At 38.8% G+C, this 19,027-nt stretch overlaps 1 protein-coding gene across 8 annotated transcripts in view; it reads left to right on the top strand.

The window, feature by feature from the left end:
- Nucleotides 1-19,027, top strand: part of RNF138 (ring finger protein 138) — a 37,390-nt gene that overhangs the window by 3,491 nt on the left and 14,872 nt on the right. For 4 of the 8 annotated variants that reach the window (XM_084619914.1, XM_084619912.1, XM_084619913.1 and 1 more), the window contains exons 4-8: nt 576-691; nt 2,266-2,337; nt 2,736-2,841; nt 3,688-3,795; nt 5,459-8,336. In XM_084619914.1, coding sequence (XP_084476040.1) covers nt 576-691; nt 2,266-2,337; nt 2,736-2,841; nt 3,688-3,795; nt 5,459-5,527 — 471 coding nt within the window. In that variant the 3' untranslated portion in view covers nt 5,528-8,336. Of the gene's footprint in view, nt 1-575; nt 692-2,265; nt 2,338-2,735; nt 2,842-3,687; nt 3,796-5,458; nt 8,337-19,027 lie in introns of those variants that run through there. The other 4 variants (XM_084619916.1, XM_084619917.1, XM_084619918.1 and 1 more) reach the window with 3 other exon arrangements.

Genomic DNA, 19,027 nt, shown 5'->3' with positions numbered 1-19,027 from the left:
CATTTACACTCAGTTGCAAACTGGTAGACTGGAAATAACAAAGTGGCTTACATATGTCAATTGAGCATACTATTGTGAAAGATAATGTGTTCTTATAACCTTTGGACATGTTTCTATCTGTAGCTGTCCTGCTCTCACTTCCTTCTGTGAAGCTCTTCATTGTGCTCAAGGGAGCCAGTATTCCTGCTTGACAATAGGAATCCCTGAAAATGTTAGTTTGAGGTGTAACTGACTACATAAATGGCAAGAGGGCTAGGATCACAAAGTAATACATTATTGCTGAAGGGAAAGGGTGTATTTAAAACAAATGAATATCCCATAGCGCCTTTTTCTTTTGTATCAAGAGTTGGATATAATGCCTAATATGTTAAGTGTTATATGCTTAGATAAGTGGATACAGAATATAGTTGTTAAAGCTGCATTAGAAGAGGAATTAGAATTTAATATATTGTTATACAGGGTTGTTCTGTTTTCCTTTCTTACATGCCTTGTTTTATCTGTTGGCAGAAGTAATTATTTTCCTAGATGTTCTAGTTACACTGTAACATCTACATGGTTTGAAATTTCATTTACAGGTTAGGTTTTCTCGCATGAGACACCATTATAAAACATGTAAGAAGTATCAGGATGAATATGGTGTTCCGTCTGTTATTCCAAACTTTCAGATTTCCCAAGATTCAACAGGGAACAGGTAATTAGTGTATTTTATGTATGACTCAGTTTTTTCTAGGGCACATTATCTTTTTGTAAACAGTGTTGTCCAAGTTCTTATGCTTCAAAAATGAATATTTCTCTAGAAACACCCTTTAGATCCTGTTCTTTATTCTTCAATCTGGCATTTAGAAAAGTGCTCTACAGCATGTTTTGGAATGACTTCCAGAAGCCTTCCCCAAAGGGTGTATAGTGTGAGAGTACCTCCAACTGTGTTTTTGCCTTAATAGCAATTGAACAAGTTGCTTTATAGCAGGTCTGATTGCTCTTAGGTTTAGAGAAGTTTTATTTTTCTCACGATTCTTATTACTATTTAAATGGATAGGTGGTCACTTAGCCTCCTCTTGTTTCAAAATGTTGCTGTCTGCTGTTTAGGATTTTGTCTTCAGATTTGACTCATCTTGAGTTAATCTTCTTGAAAGTGAATAATAGCCCTTTGGCATCTTTACATGTTGGTTTATAAATTATATAACCAGATGCCATTTACCATCTCTCAGTTGCAAGCCATAAGGCTAAAGAACCTGTTTTGCCAATACCGGAGTAAAAACAAAGCCAGGCATTCAGAATTCACATTTAGTTTAGTATATACTTACACATACTGTGTACCTTTATCACCATCTATTTTCAGTAGTTTGACCAGTTGGGGGAAAAAATCCATTTGAGTTTCAAATGAATCTGTGGTAAAGAACAAGGAATATGTAGCAATGGGCTCAGATGTTGGTATTTTACATACCTGTCATGCCATGCTGCTCTGAAGTGGTTGAGTTGGAAAAATATTCTAGAAGTTGTCATGTTACTGCACACCAGATTACACACACACACACACACACAATTCCCGTGTCTAACACTATAAGACATACAAATTGTAGTAGGGTTTATTTTAGCCAAATGTACAGTTGTCAATATGCATATTCTTAGGGCTCATTTGCATAGTTGAGCAATTTGGCTTTGCTTAGTTAAAGATACATACATGGTCAAAACCTGCATTTAAAGAAAGTAGCATTCTTGCTTATAACACACTGTATGAAGTACCTAGTTGTGTGCACAAACTGCAGAAACTCATTTCTACAGTTTCAAATTATGGAGGATTTATGCCTTTAACTAGTGTTGTAAAGTATCATCCTGAGCAAACAGCTGTCTAATGCCTTTTAGAAAACAGCCTGTCTTCTGTTTACACAGTCCATACTGCCATTGGAGCTATTTGTCCTCTTCCCGTTCCCCTCCCTGCCCCAAAAATTCAGTCTTGCTGTTGAATGGATAAGCATATACTAAACACTATTTTCATACTAAATTACCTCTGCATTCTATTAAAGTTCATCATGCTAACCAAGTGAAAAACAACATCTTGGTGCAAAAGAAAAAAGCTGAGTGATATTTAATTATTTGTCATGTTATATATGATTACCATATGTTCTACCTATATGATCAGTTTACAATTAATGGGACTCAATGGATTTTTTTCTTACAAAATTAGAAAAAAAACCACTATTTTTGGGGGCTAGGTATTCAAAAACAAATTAAACTTGTATACTTTGTCTAACATTTTATATAAAGTAATAGGAGTGATACATCTACATTTGATAACGGAGAGATGGCTAATCTTCAGACACTTCAGGGAGATGCAAGGTAGGCTTCTTCAATTCAATATTGTAAAAGTAATTAATTCAAACTGACAAACTTCTTTAAGAAAAAAAAAATCCTTGGATTCATGTACATGCAGGTTTATCAGTAAGAATCTGGTGTTCTTGTTACTTCTTGAAGAACCTCCAGGGTGCATTGTATGGCCTCAATAAAAAGACAGAAGAATTGTGTAAATTCCCTAACTTAATAGAATACATAGTGACACACACATATACAGTTTTGCTTGAAATTTACAATTTAGCAAAGTGGCGTCAGAAAGCCTTTTCTGTTAGTAGTCAGAATAAAGGAAATAACAACATCTGCTTATGTTGTCATCTCCCTCTGACATCTCTTAAGTTCTGTTTTAATGGATCCATATAATACTGTATAACTTCCATTTCCAGTGCACATCCCACATTCAAATGCCCCCTGTGTCAGGAAACCAACTTTACCCGGCAACACCTACTGGATCATTGTAACAATAGACACCTTTATCAGATAGTTCCTGTAGTAAGTATATATATTTTCAATGTAAGCATCTTAAACACCCCTTATTTTAGTTATTTAGAGTAATAGTTTATTTCTATGGACTCTTACAGTTCCAAACAAGCATTATGCTCTAAGAAAAGAATTGCATTGATGACACTGTAGTTAAGTTGAAGGGGTTTTCATTCAAAACCATTTCCCTGTTAACCATAACTTTTCTTACTTCACTTCAGTCATAAGGCATTTGTTTTTTCTTTGTCATTAGTTTCAGTTGCTGTGTTGAGTTGAAATGTAAACTGTTTTGTTTTTTGAGCTTGATGCTTTTATTTTCTGGTCTGTTAACTAGAACTGTTACTTATAGAAACATTGTCAATTTAAAAATCTTATTTGTCTTGTAATTTACTATTACATATGAAACCTAAAATTTCTAAAACCAAAAGATAAGGAGGGAAAGATATTTTTATTTTCTCTGTAATCTGTTTCACGGTTTCCTCTGTATAGTTTCCTCTTGCACCTTAGTTGTGTGCAAGACCCACACAAACAGTGGAGTGGAAGGGAGAATAACTTTTTTAAAATACAGGAATTTTTTATTTAAAAAGCAAATTGACAGGAGGACTTACAGGCAGATGTAGTAACAAACTACTTTTAACCTCTTTTAAAAAACGGACTAAACTTCAAATTTACAATCTCAAATGTTAGTCATATTTTTCTGGAAAATTGTAAGTTGTGTAACATTCAAAATGTTTATGTAAAACTAGTACATTCACTTTTGAGGGTAGATAAATATCAGATTCAGGTTTACATAGAATACACAATATAAAGATGTCTTATTATTGGCTAATACTTTTTTTAATAATTTTTCAAATTTAGATTTGTCCAATTTGTGTGTCTCTCCCATGGGCAGATCCCAGTCAGGTTACTAGAAATCTTGTTAGCCATCTAAATCTAAGACACCAGTTTGACTATGGAGAATTCGTGGTAAGCATTTTTCCTTTTTTCTTGCTCTTCAGAGAAATGGGAAACTTTTTTCTCTCTGAAGGAAAGTACTAAATTAGCGTCTGTGGCTGCAGAGCCCACACAAGATTTGCAACTTTTACATGCTTAGCTGCTGTGGAACCTGCAAAGGTAGTTCTGCCATTTCTAAACTGTTGTCTACACTATAAACAGTAACTGCTATTGACAGTGAGTATTGGCAAGAGATGCTGCTAAATCTTGCTGAACACCCATCTAGTGTAGACGAGGTTGTTGCACAAAGCTAATTTCAGCCTTGCACAGCTGCCCAAGGCTGCCCCTATTCCCAAGAGAAGTGCGACAGACTCCAGACTGCTACCTTTATGGTGTCTGTCCTCTCTTTTGGTTGGCAAAGCAACAATCAGAGGCCTTGAAAATACAGTTTTAGCATGCACCTTTGATGTCCTAGTGGTATATTGGCTGCCTGAAAACCCTCTCATAAGAATTATATGGTAGAGAATCCATCTCCCTAGCTAACTAGCCTACAATAAAATCAGGGGAAGGAGATAGACTGGGTTCATTAGGCTATAGAGTTCTACTCCTCTGCTTTCATCTCTTTGGTATCTGTATAAGATATAGTACTGAGTGTTTAGCCAACCTTCTTGATCAGGGTAGATTTCATTTAAATCAATTGATTTAAATCAGGAAGTCAGGAAAACTCGATTTAATCATGGATTTCTACGTAAAAGTGCATTCTTTTTGGTTGTTATAACCTTAATACATATTCTTCACAACTCAGAGATAGATGGAGACCCAAATTGGGTCTCTCTTACGGCCTGCTGCCATTTTAGGTTTTCCCTTCTCGTAAGAGAATGGTATGGTAGATCTCAAATCAATGAAGGCTACTCTCAGAAAGACCTCAAGACTTCTGGAATATGCTGCTCAAACAGTTTCACTTTTGTTTCTGTTGCCTGTCCCTCCCTTCTCACATTTATTTGAAGACTTCTTCTCCTTGTCCAGATCTATTCTGTCCCCAACAATCTTCTATTCATTGAACTTTTTGAAACTTTGCACTTTTAGAGAGAGGTAAGGGACTGACTCTGTGTACACAAATGTGCAGAGGGACAATAGGGTTGAGGTCTGTTGTTTCTCACCTCTATCTTTATTTATTTAAAAAAAAATTTTTGTTAACAAACATGTTATCTCTGGAGAGACACATCCACAGTTTGAGAACTGCAAAACTAAGCATCTTCTAGACTTAGCACTGAGTCCTATAGGGTGGGTAGATTTATTTAGGTTAATCTTTCTATACAGAAGCCCCAGAAACCCCATAAGATTGGGTCCCTAATCCATGAACTATTGGAACTCATTTACAAAAACTTTTCTTAAACATTACATGAATATATTGTCTCATACTATAGAATTAGAATTAGGTTTTTTCCTCAAAGCATTTTATCAAAAAAATCCAATTTAAATAAAAAAAACTGATTTTAATTTTTTAAAGAATCATTGATTTTTATCCACCCTGTTCTTGATGCATATATTGTAACACAAGAGATGCTTTATCTAGCTGCCATTTACAATACCATATGTTGTCAACAAATAATACAAAGAAAGGATGGTGTTGAACAGTTTGATAAGCATGTACAGCTTTTGTCAGGTTTTTGATCAAATGTTTTATTGTGTTTAGAATCTTCAGCTTGATGAAGAAACCCAGTACCAAAATGCTGTTGAAGAATCTTGTCATGTGAATATTTAAAGTGTAGGTCCTCTGCATTTTACTGCACTCTGAGGGAAAAGCTACATGAATCCAATCAGTAATCTGAAATGTATATTAATAAAAAGGGAATTCAGTATCTATTTTTTCAGGTTAAATATCTTTTCCAAGAACAAGAGTTTTAAAATGTTTTGATTAGACAAAAATGGAGTAAATTTTATTACTATAATTCTTAATTCTACATAATTGATCGTACAGCTATTGGAAAGGTGTTAAGTCATTTTACTGAGAGTAGCGTTTTTACTTTAAGTAGGGACCTTGCTGGAGCTATTCACTGGTGTCTTGATTTCTGTGTACGTTTTTATGGTTTTGTTGATCTTGCAGTTATATTTTTGTTAATACCAAATTCGGGGGTGGGAATCAGATGCAAAGATGCTGTGTTGCACTTTGAAAATGAAACCATGACTATAAAAAGCAAAATTATATCCTCGAGAGAATATTTGTGTGTAACTTTTGTTTAAAGCTGAAGTGATATTTTTACTACCGTAATTTCTAACAATAAAAGTGAGAGTGGCCATTATGGAAAGTTGAAATAGTTCTTTTCAATAGTGCAGTATTTTAGAGCAGATTGGTTTCACTTACATCATTAAGAAGGAATGCTATATCATGGCCTGAGGGAAATTATTTCTATTTTGTTATTTCTCTGGCGTATCACTAAAATAGGACATCTTGCTTCCTGGACTGAGGGGCTATGAGCTCTTCCCACACACGCCGCAAACTGGTGGGGAGAGGAAGTGCTTTGTTGCTTTGCGTTACTTGACAGTGTGCCTTGTGAATGATTTAAGGATAACATGCGGAGAAAAAAAGTGTCTCTCTTTGATACATGAAAAAGGCCAGCGTGTTTTGCTTTTATATATTATTTTTCTGGTTAGTTACATTAGAAATCCAGGTTGTGTCTACCATGAAAAACAGGGAAGACATTAAACTTGAAAACTGGTAGGATTAGGACATAATTGGTATCAAGGCATTGATATATGTTTTGTCAGTCATTGTTTAAAACGTTAACATGTGTTGTAAACCTGAATAACCAGTTGGGAGGTGGGGGGGGGGGGGGGAATCTCCTTAAGAAGATTCACCACCTCCATACCTTGCGCAGCCCTTAGTGAAGTTCCTATTCTAGTTCTCCCTATCTCCAAGATGACCTCCAACAAAAACAGGGAAGGCAAGACTTGATATTCCCACAATTTTAAAAACACAAGCTTTTATTTTTAAGTTTGGAGCTTTTATATATAAGAAACAAAAAGCCCTATTTTGTTCTCTTGCATGTCCCTAAGAAATGGCTTTATCAGGTGTATAGAGAATTCCCAAGGCTGGGAGAAATAGGATGTTTCCAAATGGTCAATTGGGACTCAGTGTTTTTCCCCTAACCCATATCTCTAACTGTCATTATTGTACATGGGTGTTGTGTACATAAAAAAAGAGTATATCCAATAATTTTGCAGTGCAGTTAGTGATCTGAGTAGTGGTATTGTCTAAGCACAAGCAACAGTACAAATGGCGTTCAGGTGCCTAACTCATTTGTGCCTTTGGAAAACCTCCCCCTAAAAGGTATGTGATGCTATTTCCAAACAAAGTAATCTGGAGACTGCAATGCATTTTCCGTAAACGCTTCATAAACCAGATCTATCCAGACTGGAATGTATGTAAAGACCAGAACCTACAGTGTAAGGATTTTCGAAGTTGAAACCTAATTCTGTGGTCCATTCAGGGGGTGGCAGGGAGAGGGCGGTATATATAGAGCTATAGTGCCGGATATATACTAATTATTTGAAAGTGTAAATGGATAGTATACTATCTCTCCTGGATAGTTGCCAAAAATATAGAGGAATGGGCTATTTCACAGATCCCCTAAAGTTCCAGCCTGTTTACAATATCTTAAACAAAATTTGAGAGGGGGCAATAAATTTCAAGGAATTCCACTGCTAAAAAGTTTGTAATTTAAAAAAAAAAAACCTCAGAACATGCTAACTCTTCTACTGTGAACACTTCTTATAGAATGTGTTTGTTTTTCAAAGTTTAGTTATGCATACATTTGTTCTCAGAGTCAACAAAATAGTAATATAGTGGAGATGGCAATAAATGCCTAGAGCCAGTACAGATTATTTTGAATCATTCTGAGATCAACACCTGATTGAACAAGTCATTTCAGCTACCTGAACATGTCTTGAGAACTGTAGTTTAAATTACTTACTTTTTAAAACACTAACTCAGAGACTAAAATCCTTCTACTGTTACAGCAATAATTATTCACATTTGATAGGATTACTAAAATTTTGAGTTTAAATGTTTTGAGATTTTTAAAATAACAAATCCTTTTGCAATATGTTACAAGGAATTTAATCTTTGAACAGTAATTTTCATTTATTGCATTCTAGTTTTGTGTATTTAAATGCAGTATAAAAATCCTTAATGGCTGGGATGTTTCCCTGTTTTGCATATGGTAAACTGTATATTGGCAAATCTTTCTTATTTAAGGTTTTATATTTTTACTATGGTGAGATGGCCTCCAACTAAATTTTTTTAGATAACTGATGAATGACAAGAAAAGAAGCAGTTTGGTCAGATATTATATTGCTGTTGTCATTCTCTTTCCCACTCTGCATCTCAAATGTACCCATGAGGAGGCTGTGTATTGGTGATGGGTGGTGATTGCACTAAAATGTTCAAATTTTATTGGAAGTGTGCTGTTGAGAAACCCTTTTATTAACACATTCTAATGTACTGATGTTGAAGATAGTGTCTGATGCTTGAATTGTACCCTCTTGGTTTTCTATTAAAACAATTTATTTTCTATGTGTCTTCACTCTCTAACAAGGAGGAACTTGTCATAAGGCTGGGGATTAGAACCAGTTCTCTTGATTCTACTTCGTCCTTTGAGATTCTAATTCAGAAACTTTATACCTACTTCTGGTGGCATCACAGTTTAATTGATGATAAATATTTAAACATGCATATTACTAATGACCTGTCCTGTTGGCTAATTAATATTGGCTTGACCTTTATGATCCTTTCTGAGCTGGTCACTATCAATATAGTGACAGAGGCCTTACGTTCTTCATTCAGTTTTGAGGCTAGAAGCACAAGTTTGGTTTGGGCAGTGCAGAGAGGTGCATGCTTCCAAGTCTGTTTGCAGATTCAACTACAGCTGTCACATGGGTCATCACTGGGAAAAGCAGAATGTATTAAAGGGAGTGGTAGGGGTGGCCTTGAAGCCATTAACGAAGATGGCAAATCTGGTTGCTGAAGAGAGATCTTAAGAGCTTGTCTACAGATGGAGTTGTTCCATATTAATTTTTCCTGATTAACTCCACGTATGGACACTTATTCCAGAATGAGAGTGTCCACACATGGAGTTGGCCAGGAGTAACTCTGTGTGTAGACAAGGGAAGATATGTGAAGAAGTTATGGTTGATTGCATTGCTGAACCATGCCCTTCTTACTCAGGTCACTCTCCCAATATCTTTTGAGTTGGAAAAAACTTGTGTTCCTCTTCCTCATGTTGTACATCACTTCTCCTAAGTACACATGCCCAATGAAACTCAGTGCAGAAATAATCCATGTTCATAAGTGTTTTCTATTCTAAATTCCCTTCTTTTGTGCTCTGTTTTTTGCTCAAGCAAAAATTTGGCTCGCCAAAATGGAACTAAGAGATTAAGGATAATAGAATATGTGAAGTCTACTGGTGTGGCTTTTGTTACTGTACAGTTTCCATTTTTTTTCTCCTAAAACTCAGTCATCCAATCTACAGCTCTCTGTTTCTGCTTTTTCAAGTGGATTAACATGGCATGGCCCAAACCTGGTTATAAAATTGTGATACTTGAGATTCCATCAATTTCCCTTTTGCCACAAAACACTGAAAACATACATGCTTAATTCTCACTGAGGACCATGAGTCTTAAACATATGCATCAGTGTTTTGTTGAACTGAGCCAGAAATGAATGAATAACTCCAGTCTTTTTACTATATTTTAACTAGTAGAAGTCCCAACAACCAAAAAATTAATTTATGGACAGTCCCAGGATACCTCCAAATAACTTGTCTGTTTTGCCAAAGGTTTCTTTACGCAACATTACAGGGTTGGGTTTTTTTTTTAAACATTCCGTTAATCATACAACATACAAAATAAATGTATTTAAACTTTTCTGGAGTTAAATAGCATTGATAGAGAATTAGTCCTTTATTATGTCATAGCTAAACTATCCTTTCCTGTGCCACTGGTACTATCAGATTGCTAAATACACTCTCTCCTGGAATGCTTTACCAATGGTCAGGAGGATATGGAGGAGTATGTCTTGCAGCCATAATGCAATTTTAGGACCAGCTGTAGTTTACCTTCTGGATGTTTAGGTTCTACATATGCCAGATTTGTATAACAGGTATGACCAGCTACATACATAGAATCATAGAATATCAGGATTGGAAGGGACCTCAGGAGGTCATCTAGTCCAACCCCCTGTTCAAAGCAGGACCAATCCCCAATTAAATCATCCCAGCCAGGGCTTTGTCAAGCCTGACCTTAAAAACTTCTAAGGAAGGAGATTCTACGCATTCCAGTGTTTCACCACCCTCCTAGTGAAAAAGTTTTTCCTAATATCCAACCTAAACCTCCCCCACTGCAACTTGAGATCATTACTCCTTGTCCTGTCCTCTTCTACCACTGAGAATAGTCCAGAACCATCCTCTCTGGAACCACCTCTCAGGTAGTTGAAAGCAGCTATCAAATCCCCCCTCATTCTTCTCTTCTGCAGACTAAACAATCCCAGTTCCCTCAGCCTCTCCTCATAAGTCATGTGTTCCAGACCCCTAATCATTTTTGTTGCCCTTCGCTGGACTCTTTCCAATTTATCCACATCCTTCTTGTAGTGTGGAGCCCAAAACTGGACATAGTACTCCAGATGAGACCTCACCAATGTCGAATAGAGGGGGACGATCACGTCCCTCGATCTGCTCGCTATGCCCTTACTTATACATCCCAAAATGCCATTGGCCTTCTTGGCAACAAGGGCACACTGCTGACTCATATCCAGCTTCTCGTCCACTGTCACCCCTAGGTCCTTTTCCACAGAACTGCTGCCTAGCCATTCGGTCCCTAGTCTGTAGCTGTGCATTGGGTTCTTCCGTCCTAAGTGCAGGACCCTGCACTTATCCTTATTGAACCTCATCAGATTTCTTTTGGCCCAATCCTCTAATTTGTCTAGGTCCCTCTGTATCCTATCCCTGCCCTCCAGCGTATCTACCACTCCTCCCAGTTTAGTATCATCTGCAAATTTGCTGAGAGTGCAATCCACACCATCCTCCAGATCATTTAAGAAGATATTGAACAAAACCGGCCCCAGGACCGACCCCTGGGGCACTCCACTTGACACCAGCTGCCAGCTAGACATGGAGCCATTGATCACTACCCGTTGAGCCCGACAATCTAGCCAACTTTCTATCCAACTTATAATGCATTTATCCAGCCCATACTTCTTTAACTTGCTGACAAGAGTACTGTGGGAGACAGTGTCAAAAGCTTTGCTAAAGTCAAGAAACAATACATCCACTGCTTTCCCTTCATCCACAGAACCAGTAATCTCATCATAGAAGGCGATTAGATTAGTCAGGCATGACCTTCCCTTGATGAATCCATGCTGGCTGTTCCTGATCACTTTCCTCTCATGTAAGTGCTTCAGGATTGATTCTTTGAGGACCTGCTCCATGATTTTTCTGGGCACTGAGGTGAGGCTGACTGGCCTGTAGTTCCCAGGATCCTCCTCCTTCCCTTTTTTAAAGGCACTACATTAGCCTTTTTCCAGTCATCTGGGACTTCCCCCGTTCACCACGAGTTTTCAAAGGTAATGGCCAATGGCTCTGCAATCACAGCCGCCAATTCCTTTAGCACTCTTGGATGCAACGCGTCCGGCCCCATGGACTTGTGCACGTCCAGCTTTTATAAATAGTCCCTAACCACCTCTTTCTCCACAGAGGGCTGGCCATCTACTCCCCGTGCTGTGATGCCCAGCGCAGCAGTCTGGGAGCTGACCTTGTTAGTGAAGACAGGGGCAAAAAAAGCATTGAGTACATTAGCTTTTTCCACATCCTCTGTCACTAGGTTGCCTCCTTCATTCATTAAGGGGCCCACACTTTCCTTGGCTTTCTTCTTGTTGCCAACATACCTGAAGAAACCCTTCTTGTTACTCTTGACATCTCTGGCTAGCTGCAGCTCCAGGTGCAATTTGGCCCTCCTGATTTCATTCCTACATGCCCGAGCAATATTTTTATACTCTTCCCTGGTCATATGTCCAACCTTCCACTTCTTGTAAGCTTTTTTATGTTTAAGATCCACTAGGATTTCACCGTTAAGCCAAGCTGGTTGCCTGCCATATTTACTATTCTTTCGACACATCGGAATGGTTTGTCCCTGTAACCTCAACAGGGATTCCTTGAAATACAGCCAGCTCTCCTGGACTCCTTTCCCCTTCATGTTAGTCCCCCAGGGGATCCTACGCATCCGTTCCCTGAGGAGTCGAAGTCTGCTTTCCTGAAGTCCAGGGTCCGTATTCTGCTGCTTACCTTTCTTCCCTGTGTCACGATCCTGAACTCAACCAACTCATGGTCACTGCCTCCCAAATTCCCATCCACTTTTGCTTCCCCCACTAATTCTTCCCGGTTTGTGAGCAGCAGGTCAAGAAAAGCTCTCCCCCTAAGTTGGCTCCTCTAGCACTTGCACCAGGAAATTGTCCCCTATGTTTTCCAAAAACTTCCTGGATTGTCTGTGCAATATCTAGTCAAAGCACCTACACCTCTTCACAGGATCTTAGACATGGAAAAGACCTTGTACACTAGTCTATCCCTCTACCCATTCAGAATTTGTTCAAATGCATTCTTGATATTTGTATGCAGGAGTGCCCTGATGATGTATATATGTTTTTCAAATGAACATACAAGACAACCCCTAGAACCTCCTTTGTTGGGAGACTGCTTGCGAAGACAGGCCTTAAATATTGTTAAAATGTGCAGCTGCCTACTACAAGTGCGTGATTGACATCAAAATCATGGATATTAGGATTTCTTTATCAGCTGAAGTTCATTAGAGAAAGCAGCGCTGTACCATTTCTCGAGCTACCCCAAAAATTCAGCCTTTTATTGGGAAAGGCCAACGCTCACCTTTTACTTTTCAAAATTAAAGCCTTAAGCAACTTAGAGCATTTACCAATGACCAGTTCTCCTTTGGATGGCCACTTCCACATTTTTGTGGGCACATTCACCAGTAAGGACTAGTAAAAGTTTATCTGGATAAAAATTTTTCTCTATCCCTCTAGACTGGGGGTGTCAAACTCATTTTCAGAAGTGGGCCTAATTCCATTTTTAATTATTGTCAAGGATATAAATTTAGGATACCATACTCCCCTCAATCCATGGTACATCATCTTTATAGCAGTAGGGATATATGACAGACCACCTGACCTGGATGGTGATAGTGACTGTGAAATGCTCAGGGAGATTAGAGAGACTATTAAAATTAAAAACTTAATAATGGGGGATTTCAGCTATCCCCATATTGACTGGGTACATATCACGTTAGGAAGGGATGCAGGGATAAAGTTTCTTGACACCTTAAATGACTGCTTCTTGGAGCAGCTAGTCCTGGAACCCACAAGAGGAGAGGCAATTCTTGATTTAGTCCTAAGCGGAGGACAGGATCAGGTCCAAGAGGTGAATATAGCTGGATTGCTAATATAATTAAATTTAACAGGTCTGTGGTGGGAAAACACCACAGTGGCCCAAGACTGTAGCATTTAATTTCAGAAAGGGGTACTACACAAAAATGAGGAGGTTAGTTAAACAGAAATTAAAAGGTACAACGCAAAAAGTGAAATCCCTGCCAGCTGCATGGAAGCTTTTTAAAGACACCATAAGAGAGGCTCAACTTAAATGTATACCCCAAATTAAAAAACATAGTAAGAGAACCCAAAAAGTCACCATGGCTAAACAAAGTAAAAGAAGCAGTGAGAGGCAAAAAAGCATCCTTTAAAAAGTGGAAGTTATCCTAATGAGAAAAATAGAAAGGGGTGTAAACTCTGGCAAATGAAGTGTAAAAATATAATTAGGCCAAAAAAAGAATTTGAAGAACAACTAGCGAAAGACTCAAGAAGTAATAACTAATTTTTTTTTTTCCGTACATCAGAAGCAGGAAGCCTGCTAAACAACCAGTGGGGCCACTGGGCGATCGAGATGCTAAAGGAGCACTCAAGGACGATAAGGCCATTGCGGAGAAGCTAAACGAATTCTTTGCATCGGTCTTCACGGTTGAGGATGTGAGCAAGATTCCCAAACCTGAGCCATTCTTTTTATGTGACAAATCTGAGGAACTGTCCCAGATGGAGGTGTCATTAGAGGCAGCTTTGGCATAAATTGATAAACTAAACAGGTTTTAGAGTAGCAGCCGTGTTAGTCTGTATCCGCAAAAAGAAAAGGAGTACTTGTGGCACCTTAGAGACTAACAAATTTATTAGAGCATGTAGCTCACGAAAGCTTATGCTCTAATAAATTTGTTCGTCTCTAAGGTGCCACAAGTATTCCTATTACTGTTTAGTTTATAAAAAGAAAAAGTCACCAGGACCAGATGGTATTCACCCAAGAGTTCTGAAGGAACTCAAAGGTGAAATTGCAGGAGTAATAACTGTCATCTGTAACCTATCATTTAAATCAGCTTCTGTACCAAATGGCTGGAGGATAGTTAATGTGATGCCAATTTTTTAAAAGGGCTCCAGAAGTGACCCTGGCAATTACAGGTCGTTAAGCCTGACTTAAGTACTGGGCAAACTGGTAGAAACTATAATAAAGAACAAAATTGTCAGATACATAGATGAACATAATTTGTTGGGAAACAGTCAACATGGTTTTTGTAAAGGAAAATCATGCCTCATCAATCTACTAGAATTCTTTGAGGGGGTCAACAAGCATGTGGACAAGTGGATATAGTGTATTTAGATTTTCAGAAAGCCTTTGACAGGATCCCTCACCAAAGGCCCTTAAGCAAAGTAAGCAGTCATGGGATAAGAGGGAAGGTTCTCTCATGGATTGGTAACTGGATAAAAGATAGGAAACAAAGGGTAGGAATAAATGGTCAGTTTTCAGAATGGAGAGAGGTAAATAGTGATGTCCCCCAGAAGTCTGTGCTGGGACCAGTCCTATTCAACATACTCATAAATGATCTAGAAAAAGGGGTAAACAGTGAAGTGGCAAAATTTGCAGATGATACAAAACTACTCAAGATAGTTAAGTCCCAGGCAGACTGTGAAGAGCTACAAAAGGATCTTTCAAAACTGGGTGACTGGGCAACAGACTGGCAGATGACATTCAATGTGGATAAATGCAAAATAATGCATGTTGGAAAGCATAATCGCAACTATACATACAAAATGATGGGGTCTAAATTAGCTGTTACCACTCAGGAAAGAGATCTTGGAGTTATTGTGGATAGTTCTCTGAAAACATCCACTCAATGTGCAGCGGCAGTTAAAAAAGCAAACAATGTTAGGCATCATTAAGAAAGGATTAGATAATAAGACCGAAAATATCATATTGCCTCTATATAAATCCATGGTACGCCCACATCTTGAATACTGCGTGCAGCTGTCGCCCCATCTCAAAAAAGATATATTGGACTTGGAAAAGGTTCGGAAAAGGGCAACAAAAATTATTAGAGGTATGGAATGTCTGCCGTATGAGGCGAGATTAATAAGACTGGGACTTTTCATCTTAGAAAAGAGACGACTAAGGGGTATATGATAGAGGTCTATAAAATCATGACGGGTGTGAAGAAAGTAAATAAGGAAGTGTTATTTACTCCTCCTCATAACACAAGAACTAGGGACCACCAAATAAAATTTATAGGTAGCAGGTTTAAAACAAAAGTAAATATTTTTTTTTTCACACAATGCACAGTCAATCTGTGGAACTCCTTGCCAGAGAATGTTGTGAAGGCCAAGACTATAACAGTGTTCAAAAAAAGAACTAGATAAATTCATGGAGGATAGGTCCATCAATGGCTATTAGCCAGAATGGGCAGGGATGATGTCCCTAGCCTCTGTTCGCCAGAGGCTGGGAATGGGCGACAGGGGATGGATCACTTGATGATTAGCTGTTCTGTTCATTCCCTCTGGGGCACCTGGCATTGGCCACTGTCAGAAGACAGGATACTGGGCTAGATGGACCTTTGGTCTGACCCAGCATGGCCGGTCTTGTGTTCCATGAATATCAATGGGAGATTTGTACGAAAATCAAGAATGGAATAGTGCCTTTATGGATCTCTTAATCTTTGGTTATTTGTTAGTCACATTCAACATCACTAAGTGGGAAAAGCGTAGGATCCTTATTTATGCCCTTTATTTCCTATCTTCTGTTTCTCATGCTTGTTTTCGTGTGTCTGCCTTTTCCCCACATCCACATTTCCTTTCCTACAGCAAATTCCCATACCTATAGACTTCACTCTCACCCACTTCCCTATTGCTAAAGTGATCAGCAGTTAAACAGCTAAATTTACATTTAAAATGTCATCACTAGCCTTAAGAGTCAACACCACTACTATAGTGTTATGGACAGGAGAGTTTACACCCCTCAGTTCTTGCTTGAGACTGGTTGCAGATTCATGAAGTGAGCACTGCATCAGTAACACTTGGTTTACATTAGCAAAGTTTTCTTTGCAGTGATAGCTAGATTTTTTTTTAATGAAAAGCTTAATTTCAGCAGAATTTGAATGTGCCATACATCAAGGAAAGCCAGGAGTCTGACACTAGGCTTTTTATAGGTGTAGATTAAAAAAATGTAAATTAGTAAGAAGGTTAATTAGATGGTCTTTTCAACACTAACTTTGATTCTGTTCTGGCAGTAGCTGCATCTAAGAGGGTAACTGCATTTTTTTTTTGTTTGTTTAGCTCTTAGAAAAATCTTTTGTAAAGTCTTTTTATCCAGCAGTTTTGTGAGAGAGGGCTTCCCCCCCCCCGAAAAAACTTTCATAGTCTATCATTAAACCACAACAAGGCACTAAGTATTTTTAGTTGTCTAAATCCAGAAACAAAGTGCATGGAAAGGTTTCACCTTTGAATTAAATGTTTTTATATTTGTTCCATTTAGAGATGATAATTCATTGAGCAGTTATCCTATTCCTGGGTGGGACATCTCTATTGAAATATTTCACCTCTAAAAAAATCTATCTGCAGTAATAGACTTGCTGTAACTGTTCCAAGTCTACATTAATTGTGTTACTGATTTGCTATTAGTTAAAAGCTGACACGTCCAGATTTCTCTATTTATTTGATTACGTTTTACAAAGGGATTAATAGCTCTGTGTTCTCAAAGGATCCAACATGGAAGAGGCAGAGTACTCAACTCCCATTAACTGAAACAGAAAAAGAAATTAAAAAACCATGTCACGCCAAATTTAAACATTAAGGCGGGGTGGGAAGGAGAGAAAGAGAGGTACAAATCCAACTTTTCCCCACGCTTTAGTGGTCACCTTTAAAATTAAAATGGTGTACAAATAAGAACCACAAGGGAGCATCTGAGGGTAATTACATTATACAATAGTGAAGAGAAGCAGGCATAGCTGAATTTTGTTTCATTTAGATTTCTTTCCTTATAAACTGCTAACACCTCAGCCACACATAGCTTATTTTTAAGGAGAGAAATGTCTGGACAGCTCACAGCCTGAGTACATAGGTGGTACAGGGAGAAAGTCTGAGATCAGGAGAATCCTTCCCTTGGGCAGTCCAAAGCTATCGTACCTGCTCACATTGGCACTCCCTTGAACCAATAGTGGCAAAGGACTGACATAGCAGCCAGGGATTTCTGGGGCACAGAGATGTCCAAGCCTTTTCCTCTTTTCTCAAGCCATGTCTCCTGGCAGCTGGGACAGGAGTGGCAGAACAGCTGTTTTGCTGGATCTGTATCTTTGAGAGATGCCCTTTATTGGAATAGTTCTTGGTGGCCAGCATCCACTGTAGGGTGACTTTGTGCCAGCAGAGGAGCCTAGAGCAGCTGTACTACACCACAGTGCAGAATCTGCCCCACAGAGGAGATTTACTTCAAAAAATATTAGTGTAAAAGTATTTCAGACATGAGCCCAATTCCAGGTGAAAAAAATCGTTTGAAATAATTATCAAAAACACATGAAAAAGCATTTTTCACAGTCATTCCTAAAGATAACATGTACATGTGTGTGATTGAAAGAGAGAGAGAATTTGGGGGCGGGGAGGATGATGGGCGATGAAATGCCGCAGGCCCAAGCTCGTGCTTTGTGCCTATATGTTGCTCTTTCATTTAACTACGGCTGAGCAGTGGGATGCCTAGAGGCCGGCAGTGATGTACTTGCTCAGAGGCAGAAATGTAGAGGCCTAGGGAACTTTTACCCTGAAAAACTTAGGCACTGAGTGACTTTAGGTGCCAAAAGGGGTAGGTGGCAGTCAAGTGGGGGGTTTTGTGGCTCACAGTGGTGCTTAAAACCTTTGAGGATCTGGGCCTAAGTGACTAAGTTTTTCCGGAAGCCTATGGTAGAGCTGGACATGAACCTTGGCCTCGCACATTTCAAGCTGGCATCCTAATCACTTGGGCCCACCCAGCAGTCAGTGCACAATCATCCATCACCCTTGTCCTTTAAGCAACATTCGCCTCACAAAACTACCCGTGCGTCTGTTCTTATATCCAGAATAGCTACAAAGAAAAAAAGATAAGTCAAAAACAAGGCAAAGCTGAAAGAAAAGGAGTACTTGTGGCACCTTAGAGACTAACCAATTTATTTGAGCATGAGCTTTCGTGAGCTACAGCTCACTTCATCGGATGCATACCGTGGAAACTGCAGCAGACTTTATATACACACAGAGAATATGAAACAATACCTCCTCCCACCCCACTGTCCTGCTGGTAATAGCTTATCTAAAGTGATCATCAAGTTGGGCCATTTCCAGCACAAATCCAGGTTTTCTCACCCTCCACACAAATCACCAGCAGGAGAGTGAATTTGTGTGGGGGGGTGGAGGGTGAGAAAACCTGGATTTGTGCTGGAAATGGCCCAACTTGATGATCACTTTAGATAAGCTATTACCAGCAGGACAGTGGGGTGGGAGGAGGTATTGTTTCATATTCTCTGTGTGTATATAAAGTCTGCTGCAGTTTCCACGGTATGCATCCGATGAAGTGAGCTGTAGCTCACGAAAGCTCATGCTCAAATAAATTGGTTAGTCTCTAAGGTGCCACAAGTACTCCTTTTTGCGAATACAGACTAACACGGCTGTTACTCTGAAACAAGGCAAAGCTGGCTCTTTCACTTTCAGTCATTTCACAGCTCTCAGTCGTTAGCTCAAGTTACAGTTGGGGATTAAATTTCTGTAGTTTATGGTGACAGTATTTGCAAACAACATGAGCAACATTTTGCCATTTCCTCCTGCTTATCTGTTTTCCTCCCACATTTATCCTGTATGCCCCTCTTACTATCTCTTTCC

Source organism: Lepidochelys olivacea, assembly GCF_965140295.1.
Source record: "Lepidochelys olivacea isolate rLepOli2 genome assembly, chromosome: 2".
Classification (NCBI taxonomy): Eukaryota; Metazoa; Chordata; order Testudines; family Cheloniidae; genus Lepidochelys; species Lepidochelys olivacea.
The sequence above is the reverse complement of the archived record's forward strand: the minus strand, read 5'-3'. Positions and strand labels throughout refer to the sequence as shown.